The sequence below is a fragment of the Lemur catta genome, chromosome 11 (genome assembly GCF_020740605.2).
Source record: "Lemur catta isolate mLemCat1 chromosome 11, mLemCat1.pri, whole genome shotgun sequence".
NCBI classification, from domain to species: domain Eukaryota; kingdom Metazoa; phylum Chordata; class Mammalia; order Primates; family Lemuridae; genus Lemur; species Lemur catta.
Window position 1 is genome coordinate 43,578,662 of NC_059138.1, and position 20,127 is coordinate 43,598,788.

The window sequence follows — 20,127 nt, forward strand, 5'->3', positions numbered from 1 at the left end:
TTGTGTTTTTACCTTTTTGGATGAAATTTTCATTGTTGTTATGGGAGCATGATTCTAAAAGATTAGAAAACATCATGTTAGTTGCTCAAATGATCCTTAGAAAGAATTTTACATTAAAAAATCATTTTCTATTAAAACTCAAGAAATTATCATTTTTCCTACATGTGTGTGTACTTTGGAAGTATGTATACTTATATTTATATATAAAGTACATTTCTTCTTTGGAAACTATGGATAGATTTGTTACACAGATATACACCTAAACAAAAATAGTAACTATAATACATCTATAAATATTAGCATTAGAATAAAAAATGAAAATTTCAGAAGAAAATTTGACATAATCATAAAAAATATATTTTGGAATATTGACTCCAATGAATAACTCAGAATTGGATCTAAGTACTTAGGTGGAGGAGACTGTAGAATGATACACCATCTAATTCTTCCACGACACAACACAAATGCTCTGCATAAGACACTATTGTTCACCTGCCAAGCGTTGTTTTGCAAAGATGTATTAGGCTGAACCATATTAATTAATTCTCATTGTTGCAAACAAAGACATATTATTAGAAAACGTTCTCTTTTGATAAATGTGAATGAGTAAAAGACCCTAAGATTTTTCTAAAATAGTAATGCTTTTGAGAATCACTGTATTCATAATTTTACTTATTAAACGTTATTAGTTCCTTTTGATGATTAAGAACTAGACTGCTGATAACCTCCATGAGTTTTATTTGCATAACTCAAGTGGGAACAAGCTCTCAAAATCCAATGTACCCATAGTTACTTTGCCTTCTGGAGTTGCATGTACTTATAAACATTTACAAAGAAAAAACAGTGACATCTTTGACTCTCCATTGCAACAATTTTTGATCATCTCTTATAAATACACACACACACAAATGTTGCAACTTATAACCACCTAGGCAACTGCTAATAGTTACACTTCCCATTCAAGTTAAGCATAGGGAAACTAGACTATTTTCAGAAAATATGAACAGAGGACTAAAAGAAAAGCTCGTGTATACTGTATAAAAACTGTACTGTATAAAAACCAAACACCTGGTTTTTCAAAGTTACATTGAATTTTCTGCAGTATATCAGTGTGACACTTGGCTAAGAAAAGTTTTTAGTTTAAATGCATTATTTCTTCATGTGCTCATCACACTATATCATACACACCCAATTATTTTTACCTCAGCTCAGAAAATGTGACACAAACACCATGTTGAAGACAGTAACTGTATTCAGTAACTGTGTCTCTTGATCTAGCCACATCCATCACTGGCACACGCAGCAGTAAGAAAGCTCAAACATTTTCTAGTCTCTCTCTTAGGCTGATGTCCCCCACATGCATTGTGACTGACTCTATTTTTCCACTGAGAGTTTATTCTTCATGATGATAACACCAGCATAACTCATATAACAGACCATAAGTAGTTAGCACATGATCAGAATAACTCACATTTCTTTAAGACCTTTCCATAACATATATGTTTGGGTTTGTGTCAAGCTCACTTAATTAATGTTTCCTGATAATCAAAAAAAGATATTTCAGTATTAAAAATGAAGTGCTACAAAATGACATTCTTGCTATCTTCAAGAAAACTCCAGAATAAAGCATGTTATATTTTTTGGCCAGCCAAGTTGTCCCTATTGAATTAAATGAGAAAAATATCTTAAACATAGTGCAATTTTGGTTAATCTAGTAAAACAACGAATTTCTTCACAAAACAAGGCATGGAAAAAGCACTTGCTGGACAGAACGCTATTTGATGAGTACAATTTTAATGCATTAATCACAAAGCACCTATGCCAAAGAGAGCCTAGCATTAAAAATTGTAAATTTAGTGACACATTAGGAAATTTGCCAGAATTCTTCAGATTTTATATATGATTTTTTTATATTTCTTTACATTTTAAATGTATTAGCAAAATCTAACAGCATTTCATCTTAACCATTTATTTGCTTATAAATTCAATTTCTTTTGTGAACATGAGAATGTATATTAATGAGTCAATACATTCTGAGTCCATTGAATTAAACAAAGCAACTTGCTGTACTAGCAATATTCTGCTACTGGGAGTTCTGAAGTGCTACTTTTACTCAGTCATGGGCTGACTCTGCTCTTTTGTTGTCCCTGAGCCATTGTTTCTTAATTGGTTTAGTTGAAAATAGAGGCCTGCAGCAGGATTGATTCTATGCCAGTTTCTTTACAATTCTAATAGCTCCTCTGCTGTGCTTTACCCATCTTTCCAAATGCAGATAAAAAGGACCTCTTGAACTACAGTGAACAACTGTAAGGAGAGAAGGGAATGGCAGGACACCACAATTCCCTTCTCCTGGCTCTCACATAATAAAGAACAGGCACTCTGCCCTGACCAGGTGAAATTTCATAGGACTGAACTTCCCTCTGTGTACCTGTTTTACTGTGTTTTCTTATTCTTTTTCTTTTCTATAAAAAAAAAAAATCCCAAATTCAAGGACAAGGAGAATAACACAATGAAATCTCAAGTTCTAATAGAACATGAAGTTCTGAGTGGTAAAGAAACAATATTTGTTTTAGTTAACTAGGGTGACATTTGAATTAAAAGCAATAAAACAAAAGAAAACAAAGCAGTTTTTCTTGAAATTACTGGCTAAAATAATATAAGAAAGTTTATCTAACAATCAATAAAGTGAAAGCATTTGAGTTTCAGTGGCTTGTGAAGCAAATGATAAAAGCACTTTCATAGCAAGATCTTCTAGACCTTGACCAACAGAACTCATTTTTTAAAAATAATGATGACCAAAATTCTTCAAGTTGTGATGATAGCTGAAAAAAACTAATGCTTTTATGTTAAGATAACTTGAAATGTTAACAAAATACTTTACAAAAATATTTTCCTATATTTTTCATTTTATCTGATGTTTTCCTACCCTCAAAAATTTATAACATTCATTTATTTGATCTTTTATCAAATATTTTTTCCTCCCAAGTATCTGTAAGATTAAAGCATTCCACTTATCATGCATGTTCTGAAATTAATAGAAAAGATGTTCAAACCTTAAAGACTTCCAACTCCTCCAGAATGAGCTCGCCGCTGGCAGAGCTATTAGTAGGAAGAACAACCACCTTTTGCACAGTGCCCTGATCTAAATTAAAGAAACAATGAGATGTTACAATATGTTTTTAAAGGAAAGAAGATATTTAGACATAAGATTAATTAGAACTTACAACATTATTTATATAAGTATTCAGTCATCAAAAATATATTGTATATATTGAGCTACAACCATTTGCAACATGGTACATATATTTTAAATTGAGATTACATATAATGCGAAAGAAACTAACATGACTATCTTATATTTTGCACATATTTTGTGTAGCCTTAACTATGAGATAAAGAATCTCCAAATATCTTAAGTCAAAAGCTCTGAACTAAGTGTTCAGAATATAACACATATTATATTAATATTATGGAATGTAATATATAACTTGGAATATAATGGATACAATGAATAATAATGAATGTAATATAATGAATGACTTCAAATATAATACATAACTTTAAGTTTGGTCCTTAATATTTCTTACTCCTTCAAACCAGTATTATAAAGTGACACTCCCATCATTTTGTTAATATTGACACATAATGATTTCATTATCTGAAGAAAGATTACTACAAATGAATTTTTGTAGCAATTGTAATATAAATTACTAGTACTGGAAAAATGGCATTTGATCTGTAGAGATGAAAGAGTTTGGACATGGTAAAATGTTTTACATAACTGGTTTTATTTCAGGTGTGGATACTTATTCATAGAATAATTTTATTGTTTTCAGAATTTATCATTTGGCAGCATGTTTCTTTGAATAGTCTCAAAATGTAGATGAATTTTGAAATTAGATGGTCGAAATAAACTAAAGCAAATAAGAAATTTGTTCATATTCCCCAATTACAGATGACCCAAAAAAGAGATGCCCAAGTAAATGTTTGACATACAGAAACTGTTATTTATGTCAAGATTTATAATTGATAGTTTCATGTAGTAACATAAGCATTATCTATGCATGTAATTATAACACTCTACTACTCACATAAATTTTAGGTTTAAAAGAAATTCATTGCTATTTAGCAATATGAGGTGAAGATAAATTTGTGAGTAATTTGGTAAGATAAAAAAATATTTACTAACCAAAATTTATTTCTATTAAAATAATTCATGAGCTTTTTCATAAATATCGACTTATTCTTTTGAATTATAACTGTAAATTTATAATTTGAAAATATGCATTATCATCAACAGATACTGTAGTATTTTTTAAATTCTGTTGAGAAATATCAGTAAGAAGAGTTAACTTGAACTAAATTGTACAGGATTTTACAAGTAGGAATCATTTTATAATTAACACTACAAATCTCAAATCTGCCATCGCAAATTGGCTTCTATTCCAGAGGCAAGAGTTACTCTGACATAAAATCCACATAAAAAGATATTCTGATTACATATGTTCCCAAAGATAAAACTATCAGCTCTGAAAAGAATTAAGTACTCTCAAATAAGACAACTGGTTCCATTTTTCCTAATGTTTTAACTTACTATGACAGCATTTCATATGTACAGTTTAAGAACAGAATAATAATTCTTAATAATTCATAATTATTCACATATTCATAATTCATAATTCACAATAATTCATAATTCTTAAAAAGTAAAATCAACTTTAAAACATTATAAACTAAAAAAATATATAAGTAAACTAAATTAAATAAAATTTTAAAAATTTATATAGAAAAGCAAGACAAATTTGCCAGAACAATCCCTGAAACTTCTGAGGATCCACAGTTTGGGCACATCTTAGAAGCTTCAAAGTATACTCTATAATTTAAAATTTACTTCTTAAAACTCAAAAATAAAAACAATCTCAAAGCTTTGTAAGATCTAGCTGTAATTAAAAGGCTCTGAAATTTCTCTGTTTCACTGAGCAGCTTCCTTAAAATCAGCCCTAATAACAATTTGGACTATTTTCTTGGAAGAGAAGTAATGCGAGTAAAAATTGGAAGTGAAAAAAACCTTTGGAGATGCTGTGCAGATATATGTCTCAATTGAAAAGGGATGAATGTGGTTGGAGGTGTTCCCCGATTTCTATTAACAATCCATCACAATGAGCAGAGGAAACTTCTAGGGGAATACAACATACCAAAAATGCTAACCTGAAAGCCACAAAATTTTAACAGCTAGGGCAAGATCTGTGTGGTATTGTGTGTGTGTGTGTGTGGGCACGTGCGTGCAAGTGAATGCATACGTGAGCAAACGTGCTCCTGCTAAATATCTGTTGAATGAATTAATGGGCATAAAGAAAGAGAGAAGATTCAGAACCAAGATGAGGGTGTAAAATCTTTGTTTTAGTTCATGCTATCATAAAGGGCATGTTCTTTTATTTTTTTAAAGAACTCACAACTGAGTTTTGTGGTTTCCTGCTGCAGCTTGTAAGAATCACCACCATTCGGTATGACAGCAAAGACCTCTCTCTTGAGTAGTGACTGAGTAGAGGCTGTGTATAACATAGCCCCAAATAAAACCACATAAAAAAGGTATCCTGATTTCAAAGGTTCCTAAAGATAAAACTATCAGCTCTGAAAAGAATTAAATACTCCCAAATGAGACAACTGGTTCTATTTTTACCTAATGTTTTAACCTACTATGAGAGCAAAATTTACATAAATCACCATTTTCTTCTGACAGGACCCACAATAAACATGCTTGGTTTATAACTATTTATAAATATTACACAAAGAATAGCTATAAAAATGAGACAGTAAAAAGAAAGTACAAAGTCTTCTTTTCACTTGTTTTTTTTTTTTTTTCTTCTTCTTTAGTTAGTTTTTGTTTCGCTGGCAATGATGAGTTCCCTGAATAGGAAATACTTCTGAGGTATCTTTGGGTTGTATCATTTATTACTAAGTAAGTAAGTAGACTTGAATTGCCTTCCACCCATTTTTACTTATTAATTCAAAAAGAAATTACTCGGCCTTCAGTGAGTCCGGCAGTATGGATGCCAAGATGAATAGGCAAAGGACTCAAGAGTTCACACAGTGCAGATTTATGTTTTTTTGAGTAGTGAGTGTGTTCCCATTAAAATGTTAGTCATTGAGAGATACACATTCCAGAATGGCCATAAAACTGCCAATTACTTATGTCTACATAAAGCCATGTCTGTACCCTTTCGTTTGAAGATGATAATATAGTTATCAAATGTCTTCCTTCTGAGGGTGGTGAGAATGGTATTCCTTGAATGTATTTATTCACAACTATAAATCCTTTTTATTGTTCAGCAGAATTGGGATATTCCTTTTTTATCCTTAGGAAAAGCACTATGCCTATAGTATAGTTACAGTGAAATAGAGTTTCTTGTTTTTTTTTTTCTTTGAGCTTCACTGCTAGTGTGTAAAATGTAAATAATAACCATACCTTTTGCAATGGGTATCTGTTACTAAAGCCTACCCAGAATCACTTCCCCTTTTTTTATAGTAACACCCTGAGAAAACTTTTGGAAACCACACGTCATCTTTCGTTCTCAGTCTACATGGTTAAGGAATGGCTTACCGCTATGCTAGCTCCAGGGAGACCCATATGACTTAGGTCTGTTCAGTAGACAGGCACTTGCCACTGTGATTTACACAGGAACAGGCCTCTCTGAGAATTGGGTAAGTGGGAGTCTCTTTCTTTCTAAGATCAGGAGTGTTAAAACTTCAGAAATATGGAGGTGCTGGAGCCATCCTTGCTACTACATGCAGGGACTCCGTTTGAGAACAAACAGTGCACAGAAAAACAAAACTGAAAGACGGCAAAATAAGTTTCTGACAACAAATTCAGCTATGTGCATAGCTGCCTTCTGGATTTTCAGTTAAACAAAGAAAAAAATATTTTTTAACTAGTTTGAATAAGGTGTGTTGTCACTTTCAGTTGAAAGAGTTCTGACTAAAAAAAACTAAACAAATAATACGTGGAAATTGCTTAGTATGGTGTCTGCACATAGTGTACTTTCAGTAAGTAGAATTTATTTTTTAGTTCTAGCTCAATTACTTGCCTAACTTGTGACATTTTGCGATCACTTTCTTTTACTGAACCTCATGTTCCTCATGTACGAGATACAGATAATAAAGATACCCTGAATATGTTAAAGCACTGTGCAAATAAGCAAGGCACAGTGGAAGTGATTTACATAATGCAAACCTATACACAAAGATAAAATAGTAGACTCATCGACCTACATTAGTGATTTTTTTCTTTTGTTTCATTAAATTATTAAAAATTGCCCAGATAAGCTTCTTTCATGCCTTATATATTTTATACTATTTTTTTTCTATCTAATATGAGAGAACAGAGCAATATCATCCTTAAACCTTTCCACTGTCTCCAGCCAAGGGATCAGCTTGCATTTATAATGCCGTAAGTGTTGGCTGTCTCAAACAAGTGGTCACACATAGCTCATAGCTGAGCAGGTCATTCAAATAGTCATTTGTATGCCTATCTCCTGAGTCTTATTTAAACAGTCCTTAGAGGGTTTCCCTGGAAACTGATGTGCCAAACTATCTGCTTGCCACTGAGCTTCTGGTTGCCTAGGAATGTAGGAGCACACTGCCTCCTTAATCAGATCTGGTCAGTCCTTTCCTCCTGGTTGCTAACCTAGGAAAGTATTCTAGTAAGAGCTGGCTTCATGGCTATGTGATCCGCTGTCACACAAGTTCCTGTGCTTAGAAGGGCTTCCTACTTCATTTAAAGCTCTGCTGTCTCCTCCTTGAAATTTTTAGTAATTTTTTAACAAGGGATCTTGAATTTTCATTTTGCACTGTGCCCTGCAAATTATGTAGTCAGTTCTGATTTAGGTGCTGGTAATTAATAGCAATTTGTACCAACTAAGAAGTAGCTCTATTTACTTTAGGAAAGGTAAAATGTACAAATCTCAACTTTGTGTACTCAACCCTTTCCTCCTTTTTCTCTCTCTTCACCACAGTGCCCCTAGATGTCAACCTAGGCAGCCCCACACATGACTTTAGAGGTAAATTATTATAAGATAATCAGTTCTAGTGTTTATTAATTAAAACTAGTATTATAAAATATAAAATGACCACATTTATTAACTGGAAATTCTCCCATAATTATAATTTACTGAGTCAATTTGTTTATTAAAACAAACAAACACAATCTTAAATCCTCCTCAAAAAGAAAAGAACTGCAAAATTTTTGCTTGCAAAATGAAAGCTTTATAGATACGTGGGAAGTATGATTAGACATCATACCTTATTATTTTCTCTAATTAGATCTTATCAATTGGCTGCCTTATTTTATGTGAGTTAAAATACCCATTCCTATTAGATTTATTTGCCCTGTTAGGTAATCAAACTGCTGTTACATTATTTTAATAGTAATTTTTTTAAAATTTCAGAATAAAACTGAATCATGCGTTTATAAAATCTTTATGAGTAGCTCACTGGATCTACTTTTACAAAGTGGCATTCTACTCATGCATACCCCGTTTCAAAAAATAAAATATTTCTAAATTAGGTCATCTAGCACAATCTCCACACTTAGCAGAGTTTCTCACATGGTGAGCTTTGAATGGGTAACTGAAAAGCTGTGATGCTGACACCTTCAGCTTCAGCCCTGGGGCAGTTAGAGCCCCAGTTGGCCATCAATGGCATCTCAAGTGTCCCTATGTGAGGGGAGGGCCCTTCAAAAGGCAGTATCAACAAAGCTAACTAATCAGCATCTTCTGAATTGTGCTGATGCTAAAGGACATGTAGGGTCATATAAATTTGAAAGTACTGAGTTATTCTAAGTTAAACAGGTTTCTTTGCTGCAGAACCATTCAGAAAGGTTAAAATACTTTTCTGCATTGTAAAGAAAATAGACTATTTGGTGACTTTGAAGTTTATTTGCTGATACTATTAATTTCAATTAGCTCCTTAGCTCCTAGAGTCAAGTTCAACTATACAAATACTTTCTCAAAGTGTGGCTTTCAGATTATCTTACTCAAAGTCACCTGGGAAGTTTACTAAAAATACAGATGCTCGTTCCCATGGCAGACCACAGATTTAAAATTTTTTGAAGTATTGCTGCATATTAAATGACCTTTACAGAAGAAACATATGTCTGCTCAAACATTTGAGAATCATGAGACAAACAGTATGTTTCTTTTAAACCTATTTATTTCTTGGTAGTTGTCTGTATTTATCAAAGGCGAAGCTACCAAATTAGTTTTTTTATATAAATATCTTAAGTTTTCTTTCTGTCTAAATTTAGCTAAAATAACACATTTTCTACTAATATATAAAATTAATGACTTATTTGCAATGTACTAAAAAACTCTGGGAAAGTCCCCAGGCAAAATTATAATAAAGAAGTTTCAGATGAAAATCAGATTTATGAAATTACAAAAAGAAAACTCAATTAATCTTCAAATGTTAAAATGAATGATAAAACCTAGAGTTGCATGGATGTAAGGAAATAGAGATTTTCAAACACTTTTGGTAGAAATGGAAGCAGAAAATCTTTCTGGAGGGTAACATGGCCATTGACCATGATGGAGTAACCATTACTAGAGTATTTTCCTGCAGCAAAGAAACATAAAACTGGACAAAGTGTATGAGGCAATTCTTTTTAAGATAATAGATAATAGGAAGTGCAAAACTAAAAGAAAGGATACTCACAAGCTAATCTCATGATCATGCCCCACTTTCTGTCTGGGAACAATTTCCCAGCAGAGGTTAAGAGAGCTGGTGTCCAGGTAGAGCATGGCGGGTCCCACTGAGAAGAGGTGGCAGATATGAAAATTTGGGATAGCAGAGGAAACGAATTTTCTGGTGCAGAATGCTACAGAGAGAAAGCTGACCAGAAAGGGGGTTACATAAATCTGTGTGGAAACACCCTTGAGTGCGTAGCTGTGTCCTGGGCTAAATACATGCAGGATGAGACCTCAGATCCTTAACACATTGCAGTGGCAATGGGACAATAGAATAGATAGTCGACAGATAGATTCAGCAGTTCTGGGAGACGAGCAAAGCTCCCTGAAGTTGTGGTACTGGCCTCATTCAGATCTCATTAATACCTTGTTAAAATTCCTGGCATCCAGCTGACACAAGAAAGGTTTTAAGAGTAAGTGCCATAAAGACCTACTTTAGGCCTGCGCTAACAAAACCTATAACCGAGACCAGATAAGACACAAAAGGGAGAGAATCTGGAGTTTGAGTCCTGCAAAACTGGAGTGACTTACTTTGAACAGATGCATTCTGACAAAGAGTACAAGACCAAACAAGTCCAACGTGATCAGCTAATAATTAAGAGCTTGCTATAATAATAATTAACACTATTCAGAGGAAGATAACAGAATCCAAAACCAAGGTATTACTCATAATGTCCAGTATTCAACAAGAAAATTCAATATATATAAAAAAGAGAGAAAATATGACCAAGAGTCAAGAAAAATAAAGAAGTTGAGAAAACCCAGATGTTAGATTTAGCAAATAATATCTCTAAAGCAGTTATATTAGCTATTATAAATATGTTCAAAGAATTAAAAAGATATATGTTCAAAAACTAAGGGAAGATATAGTTTCAATGAGTTAACAGACAGGAAAATTCAGCAAACAAATGAAAACTATTAAAAAACAAAATGGAAATTTTAGAACTAAAAGTTTAATAATTGAAATAAAACATTAGCTCATTAGCTCTGTGGGCTTAACAGCAGATTGAGGGATTGCAGCTGAAAGAAGAAAGAGTCAATGAACATGAAGATAGATTAACAGAGCTTATCCAATTGGAAGAACAGGGGGAAAAAAGGTCGAGGAAAGTGAATAGATCCTTTTGGGCTTGTGTGTTATTATCAAGTAGTCTAACATGTATGTTGTTAAGAGTTTCAAAAGGGGAATAGAGATCAGAGAAAAATATTTGAAAAATAATGGCTGAAAACTTCACAAATTTGATGAAAAATATTACATTACAGATCTAAGAATTCTTTAAGAACCAAGTCAAGTAGGCCAGGAGCAATGGCTCACACCTGTAATCCTAGCATTTTGGGAGTCTGAGGCAGGAGGATCACTTGAGGCCAGGAATTCAAGACCAACCTGGGCAACATAGCTGGACTCAGTCTCTACAAAACACATAAAAATTAGCTGAGCATGGTAGTGCATGCCTGTAGTCCCAGCTACTTGGGAGGCTAAGCCAGGAGGCTTGCTTGAGCCTGGGAGTTTGACATTGCAGTGAGCTTTGATGAAGCCACTATACCCCAGCTGGGCAACAGAGCAAGAAGACCATGTCTTTAAAAAAAAAAAAAAAAGAAAAGAAAAGAAAAAAAATCAAGTTGTAGAATATAAAAAGAGAGAAAAAAATAAAAAGACACTATGCCATGAAAACAAGGAATATAATTATTGGTACAATGGAGGCCAGAAGATAATGGAATGATGTTTTTTAAATGTTGAAAGAATAAAGTAAATCCAGAATTCTATTTCCATGAAAACACTCTTGAAAAAAGGAAGGTAAAAACAATCAATAAAAGCTTGGAAAATGTGTTGCCTTGCATATCTTCTGCATTTGAAGAAATTCTAAAGGATGCCTTTTAGAGAAGGGAAATTACACAAAATGAAAATTCAGATCTGTAGAGAGGAATAATGAGAATCAGATAGGATCCTCTTTCTGTAAGGGCTGATTGGTTTGTGGATATACGTTTTGGAACTGTTGAAGACATTTGCAAATGTGATAAAAGCTGACATAAGGACAGAGCTGATCCCTTCTCCCTCCTAAGGAAGACAGAACCAAAAATTGCAAAGAAAGAAGTTGCAGTCCTAGTCAAAGCACATCCAAAATCTATCCTACCGTGTGCTTTTCAGTTTTGTGAGCAAATAAATCACATTTAATAAAAACACACACACGACATTTCTGAAAAGTTTAGTGACCGTAAGATAAATGTATTTACTCTAAGAAAAAAAAAAAAAGCCAAATAGAGCCATTTGTGACATCCTACAGAATGTTGAAAAAAATCATTATTTATATTCAAATCCCTGTATAGAAGTAGGGGATTACACTCTATTTTTAATGCAGGTTCATTATCTTTTATCTGCAAATCTAAAACTCCCAAGTTGGTTTCTGTTGTGGTTGTTGATGCTTTTTATTTCCTTTGAAGGCAAAACCTGTCCTGACTTGAACTGATTTGGTCACCAAATCTGACCTGAACTGACTTGGGGTTACTTATGACAGTTATTTATTATATTTAGTTTGAAAATTTCTATGTTTCACTACAGAAATAGTTCTGGGCATTATTATACGGCGTGGTTCAAGGTTGTACAAGAAATTTTGCTTTATATGCACATATTACTTCTGAAACACATTTGATTTCAAGTAAGGGAATATAAACTACAATTGCTTTTTCTTCCCTTTTTTCTTGTTTATTTACTTTCCAGATTTTTTACAATAATCTTATATAACTTGAGCAATAAAAATAATAATTTAAGGGATATAGTTAAGTATATATATAGACTGAAATCTTATTTTTGTTTTTACTTAAAATAATAGAGTGTAAATCTTCAAAAGCAGATCTATTAAAACGACTTTACGAATTCAAGAAACTACTGTTGTGTCTGCCCAACAGCGGTTATGTTAGAAGGGATATAACTAGTTAGTGATGTTCTTTCATATGCTGAACACTGTGTGTGTGAGTGATTGTGCCCTGTGATGGTTCTGTTTTTGCAGTTAGCTCTCTAGAGTAGATAACTATTCCTCATTAACAGCTCAGTTAATGGCAGTTCCTACAATAATGCTGAGTAAATTACAAAGGAAAAATATACCCCTTTCCTTGAACCTGCAATAGTGTCCTCTAGTTCTGTTTCATTCATTCTGGTTTTGCACTTGATAAGCTTAAGCAAAACCTTCTGCCTGTACTCCTTTTTGTTTCTCTATAAAATGTACATACGGTATTTGCCCTACACACCTGAAAAGGCTGTTCAAGATCAAAGAAGAGAGCCTGTGTGAACCTTCCTTAGAAATGCTACAGAGTATAACTAATTTCATTCCCCATGGTCTGAAGTTGTTCTTCCTTATCTTTTCTCCTCACTTGTTACATAAATTATTTATGTACTTTTCTCATATGCCAGTGCTTTACTTTTATGTATAATTTCCAACAAAAGAAATGCCTCCCACCTATTACCCACAGGTTCACCTAGGATGTCATTAGAGGTGTTTTATTTATTTATGTATTTATTTATTTATTATAGCTTATTCTAAAATGTTGTATACTCAAATTTTGGTAATACTGTAAAATAATCACATGCGTATTGTTCATTGTCATTCATATTGTCCACAAGAATTTGAGCTCTAGGAAAGGGGGTTACATTTTTGTGTTTTGTTCACTGCTATTTCTAGTGAATAGAACAGTGTCAGGACACATAATCAGCATTCAAAATATTTATTAAATATATAGATGTGTATGACGTATATTATAGATATATGTGATGGATTTCAATAAATATATATCTACTAAATAGGTACATGTATTTATGCATCATCAGATGCTTACTAATTACTAGGCAGTACACTTGGGGCTTTATATACATTATCTCATTTAATCTTTAAAGTAAAACTATAAAGTAGGTATAATTAAGAAAACTAGGCTTAGAGATGTTACACGATTTGCTAAGGGTTATACAACTGATAAGTGATAGAAGGCAGGATTTAAACTTAGCATTCTGAATGCCCAAACATGTTCCCTAATTTTTATCCTAGAATTCATCCAGGAATAACATGAAAAGCCATTTAACAAATTATTTTGTATTTGGTTTTATACAAGATTTTGGAGAAATCCCAACCAAAACTAGAAATGCTCATTACTGGGCAAATCTCTTAATTAACATACCACAGCGCCATATGTTAATCTAGAATTTTGTGGGTACACACACATGCTTGCATCCATCACTGCTGTAGAAGTTTCAGTTACACTTTTAGGCAGGTTGATTGAAAAATAGACTTCTGGGACAAAGTTGAAAGAGAAAATTTAAGGCCAATGATTTTACTAAACTTGGAATTATATAAGAAGGAATGACTAAATTATGTTTTTATTTAATTGAGGCATAAATCAGAGAACGGAAAAATAATTTATTTTAAATATTTCACCTAATACTTCATCTATTCAAATAAGGTATCTGTCTTCATGAAAATATCTGCTATATCTAATGTATGAAAAGTGTTTAATAAGTATGGAGTTAATACATTTGTGTAGTCTGGTTCTAAAAGTTAACTTTCTCTGTGAGTGTTAAGAAAAACATTATAATATGGCATTGGCTCAAGTAATACTCTTTCAACATATGGATTATTATGGTTATTTCCTGGTGACATGGCTAAAGAATATTCAAATAGGGCCTCGGCAATTACTAAAATTAATGTTTTGGGACTCTGAAAATTACTAAAACTTATTTATCATATGTTTCAGTATTCTTTGCTGCATTACATCAAGAATTGCTTTTATTTATATTTAAATTTCAGACAAATTGACCTACCTTGAATAATGCAGGTGTATTATGTAAAGTGTTACTGGTCCTATAAGGAATGCAACAACTAAATTTCCATGTTTATCATAAGATAGACTCTTCTGCCTTAGTTTTCAAAGTTTAAAACACATACATAAACTGGCCTGGAACATCTATTCACATTTCTTGGTGCCCAGGTAAAGAAAGAAAAGATCTTCCCCTTCTGAATCTGGTCATCTCTCAACCACTATTTATTTGCTCATGTTAATCTCTTCCTACTTCTTTTTGTTCACATCTCATTGTTTCCTTCCAGAATGAATATTCTTCTGTCAAATGTTACTAGTGTGTAAGAAGATGGGATAATGAAGAGAGCAGCACATTATAAGGGTTCTCAGACACAACTGTGCCACATCTGGTGTACTTTCCCCCTGCTTCTCCCTGCCTGCTACAACTTGTTCTCAAGGCCACCATGATATTATATTATTTAATACTTTTCTAGTATTCTCCCATTACTTTCATGACCATTCCTTCTCCATCTTCTTGGTAAATATTCTTTATTCTCACACTCCTTAAAGCAGTTCTCAGAGTTAAACCCTTATCAGCATAGTCCCCTAGAGTGACCTCAAGCATTGTCATGGATTCAGCTAACACCTACACTGCTAATGACTCCCATATCTCCATCTCTAGCACAGCCCTCTCTGCTGAAGTGCATCTGCAAAAACACCCTCTTTGACTTATCTATCTGGATAGTCCACCAAATCTTCAACAAAATGTGAGACAGACTTGAGCTTGAATTTGATTACTTTTCCTAACAGCTTCACAATCCTAAGCAAGCCATTTAATGTCTCAAAGCCTCAGTTTACATAACTGTAACATGGGGATAAGGATTCTATCTCACTGGGTTCTTGTGAAGTTTTAGCGAGATAATGTATGTTAAGTGATCTATTCTCTGATATATAATAGGCCAAAGGAAAGGATAAGTGTGTCATTCAAAAAGGGATTCAATACTCTCCAAATCTGCTTGCTGATTCTCTATTACCCTGATCAATCAAAGTACTTCTTTTCACTATTTGCCAATCCACAAATCCACAAACTGATCCACAAATCCATGTGTTATCATCAGGTCCTTTCCTCCTCCTAAATATCTTTTAAGCCTTATAATATCTCTCAGCCTTCCATTTGTAACCACTGACTTAATTTAGGATCTCATCATTTCTTACCTATACTACGCAAAAAGTCTTCTTTTCTTTTCTCTGTCTTTAGTGAATCCTCTATATCATCACCAAAGTGATCTATCTAAAATGTGTGTGGGTCGTGGCTGACACACTCTAAGGTGACCCCTAATGAGTCATGCCAGTCTATAACTCCTCCCCTTGAGTGCAGGTGGAACATGTGAGTTGCTTCTAACCAATAGAAAAATGAAAAGGGGATGATATGTCAATATCATGATTATGCTACAGTATATGAGATTCTGTCTTAACCAGATTGAAGGGAGAGACTCTACTAGCCTGGAAGAAGCAACCAACCACGCTTTGAATACAAAATGAAGAGATCCATGTGACAAAAAACTGTGGGCAACCTCAAGGAATTAAGGGCCTTATTTCTGCAATAGTAAGAAACTTAATTTTCCCAAAAACCATGTGAGTCTAGAAGAGGATCCTGAACTTCAAAAAGTAATGTAGCTGGCCTACACTTTGATTATAACCTTGTGAGACCCTGATCAGAGAGGGCTGCTAAACCATCATCCTTGAAATCTATGAGATAATAAATGTGTGTAGTTTTAAGCCACTAATTTTATGGTAATTTGTTATGCAGCAATAGAAAACTATCTAAAATGGCAGCCACTCCTATGCTAAATAAATATTTACTGAATTGGATTCAATTTCCTCTCCATTGGGCCAAGAGATCATTAAAGGAAAGTGATGCCGCCACTTTTCTTTATATATCATAAGCTCTGGCATGCAATAAGCTCAATAAATCCTAATGAATGAGTAAATTACATCTTTATGATGTATGACTATATTACTCTGTACTGGTTGGCTATAGAATATAACACAATATATTTTTGCATGAATCAAATCAGTAGCGTATTTCTAGAGTTTTAAAACATCAGAATTAATTAATCTTTATTTTAAACATTAAGGAATGCATCTACTAAGCTAGAAAACAGAACCTAGTTAAATTAATTTTCTATTGCTGTCCTAAACAAATTATTACCAATTTAGGGTCTTAAAACAACACAAATTTATCATCTTAGAAGTTTGTATAGTAGAAGTCCAACACAGGTTTCACTGCACTAAAATCAAGGTTTCAGGACGGTTGCATTTCTTTCTGGGTGCTTTAGGGAGAATCCACTTCCTTGCATTCTCCAGCTTCTAAAGACCACCTGCATTCATTGGAATATATCCCATTCCTCCATTCCCAAGGCCAGCAAATCACATTTCTCTTATATTTTTTTCCACTTTCACATCTCTACCTATATCCAGGAAAGTGTCTGCTTGTAAGAAGTCCTGTGACCAGATTTGGCACACCCAGTTTAAGAAAATCTCCCCATCTCAAGGTCTGTAACAGTAAACATATCTGCAAGTCCCTTTTGCCAATTAAGGTAATGTATCCACAGTTGCGGGAATTAGGACATAAAGATATTTAGGGGCCATTATTCTGCCTACCACATTTATTAGTGGAAGAGGAAAATAAGCAGTCAACTAAGTACAGTATAACACATGATTTTAATACCACAGACTTCCTCGGAAACTCCAGTTCCAAATCTTTTTGCTTCAATTTACACAACATTTCTCGTTCTATAATGAAACATTTCCTTCCATTTTCTACAATGTGAACTTTTCCAAGCTCAACAAAAATTTTTAAAAAAGCTGGTTTTCCACAAAACCACCACAACTGGCAGCTATAGCCCTCCTATGGGTAGACACATAGAGAAGACCTGGCCTGGCTGAGAAATAGTCTGAATTCTTCTCCTAGGGACAAGGGCTGCCAAGTCTGGCAGGGGAAACTTGGCAGCACATCAAGAAACAAAAACACAGTGTGGCTATTTATTCCTTACACACAGATAATAGACTACACAAATTAATGTCTTCAGGCTAGACAATTTTCTTACATTCATAGGAGTAGAGAGTTAAATAGAGGGGATACCCAGGGATGAGGCTTGGCTGTAGTTGTTTTCTAGTTATCTAGGGAAATGTCAGTGATCAAATAGGAAATGAGCCAGTGGTACAGAGCAAATTATCACCATCGCTCCTCCTGCCCGGAGGCACCATGTCCTTGCATGATGTTCTAAAACCCTCCAAATGTATCAATCAACTACGCAGGATCTACTTTAATTGAGTAAACAGAAGTAGGCCAATGAGTTTTATATGTGTTTTGGTGAGTGTGTAAGATATTTGGAGCATAAATGCAAGCCCCATTTAAAAACAAATTCCAGATGTGTAAAAATTCAGTGATACATCAAAAATCAAGGTAAAGTTCTGCTCCATTTTTATATCCTCCCTTCTCTCCTCAAAGTCTTACCTTTAATACTTTTAAGTACAATGTAACTGACATAAAAAGGTATCAACTTCACAGGTTGAATTCTAACACAGTTAATTCACACACAAAAATACAGTCTGTTTCAAGGTGAAGTTCACCCAAGTCTTCTCTGTTACCTTGTAGGATGCATTTGTTGACATGTAAGACTTGGTGACAACATGTGGATGAGTTAAAGTGAGTGACATCACTCAAACCAAGCAATACCAAGGCTAATGTTGGATGTCAACACATCAGCAATATCATCTTGACATATGTAGATGAAACATTTAATTTATAGTAAAATCAGAAAATATAAATGAAATAAATTTCATTAAAGAAAAAATATAAAGCAATTATGGTAAATGAGGTATAAATGTAAAGAGGATAAATGCTCAGAATGTGAAATTAGACAGCATGGGTTTATATTCTAGTTGTATCATGTACTAACTACCAGCTATGTGATCTTGACTTATCTGAGATTCTGCCCAAACAATACAATGGTGGATAATAAGTGCAACTCATTCATTCATTCAAATAGCATCTATTGAGGGGGTTTGAGTGATGCACTAGTCTAGGTAGTAAGGATATAGCAATGAGTAAATCAAACTAATATTCGTGTCATCCATGGAACCTACATACTTCCAATTCCTCATAGGATATTTATAAGTGTTGGATGAGACAATTCATATAGCATAGCTGGCAAAAGCTAAGCACTGTAGATAAATTTAATTATCAACATTAGAATATTAATACAATTTTTCCAGGAATCTTGAAAAAATTATATTTGCATAAGTAGAATATTAAATAAATAAATGGGATATTCAAACAGACTAGCAACAATTATATATATATTTATTGCTAAACTATTCATTTATTATGTATATATATTTTTATATATTTATGTGTGTATATAAACTTTATATTATACAATCATTACATAACATGTCACACTGTCCTTAATATAACAGATCTCTGAAGAATACCTTATTGGAAACAAATTCTGCTATTTGAAATAATTTTCTTTCAGCAATTAGCCATATTTTTAGTTTTAATAAATTATCTTTTTGAGGTAAAATTTAAATGTGAACATTTGTGTCTAAACTAGCAATCACTCTATGGGCTATGTTCCTTTTTTTTTTTTTCCCTGTCTCTTCACATGCCCTTCTTTGCTACTGTTCTACATGATCAAGTAGTCATGACATCGTGACTTATCATCTTTCTCCCATTAATTCAGCCATCATTCCACTCTGTTCCATTAGTATTTCCTGCTGTGAAAATCCCTATAGAATCCATTGTAAACTCTCAGAAGTTTCCATATTCTGTTTTGGAAAGCAGTGACCCACAATGCTATTAAAAATCAGTGACTTACTAAGGGATTTGTTCCTTACTCCAAAGCAAAGGGGAAGTCTAGACATCATCGTTAGAGTGACATTCATGCACAGCTTCCAACTGACAGTCGTCTTTTCTGAACTCAAATGCACTACTCCAGCTATCAAATTTTACATGGAGTATTTTAGGGAGTTCTTTAAAAATCAAAATTCCTGGCTCTGCTGTTCATTAAGTGTACCATTCCAAGAGATGCAACTGCCAGAACTGGTTAGTTGCTATGAGGGCAGTTATATTCTAACGCTGCAAGGCAAGCATTTTAAGGCTTTAGTCACATATGTGGCACACACTTCAAAACTCCACACTTTCAAAGGACTTAGTGGAGCCAACATTCCAACTTAGTACTCACCCAGTTAAACGGAAGCTAATAAGAAGCATGAAACAGTATATACTATATAAGAATTTTGGCAGACCACCATATATATTGACCCTACATTAAAAAAAATAATAATAGCATTAAATCATCCTAACTCTCTAACACTCATTTATAAGAATACTCTCACTCTTTCCTCAAAAACCACATGTCATTCTGATTCATTTATAGTGCTAAAAATATAAATTTGACAGAATATATCTGAACCTGACCCAGACCCTTAAATATTTTCATAACACCAGAAGCAAAAGGAAAACAGGCAAAGAAATCTCTTCACTGTGTAACACAGTCTGCTTTGAACAAATGGCCTAGATGTAAGCAGTAGGTGGCAAAGT

The 20,127-nt window shown here is 33.5% G+C and overlaps 1 protein-coding gene across 1 annotated transcript in view; it reads right to left on the bottom strand.

The window, feature by feature from the left end:
- Positions 1–20,127, bottom strand: part of SEMA3C (semaphorin 3C) — a 154,953-nt gene that overhangs the window by 18,541 nt on the left and 116,285 nt on the right. The window contains exons 13-14 of the mRNA XM_045564098.1: positions 3,054–3,142; positions 13–54 (exon numbers count right to left, since the gene is read on the bottom strand). Coding sequence (XP_045420054.1) covers positions 13–54; positions 3,054–3,142 — 131 coding nt within the window. The remainder of the gene's footprint in view (positions 1–12; positions 55–3,053; positions 3,143–20,127) is intronic.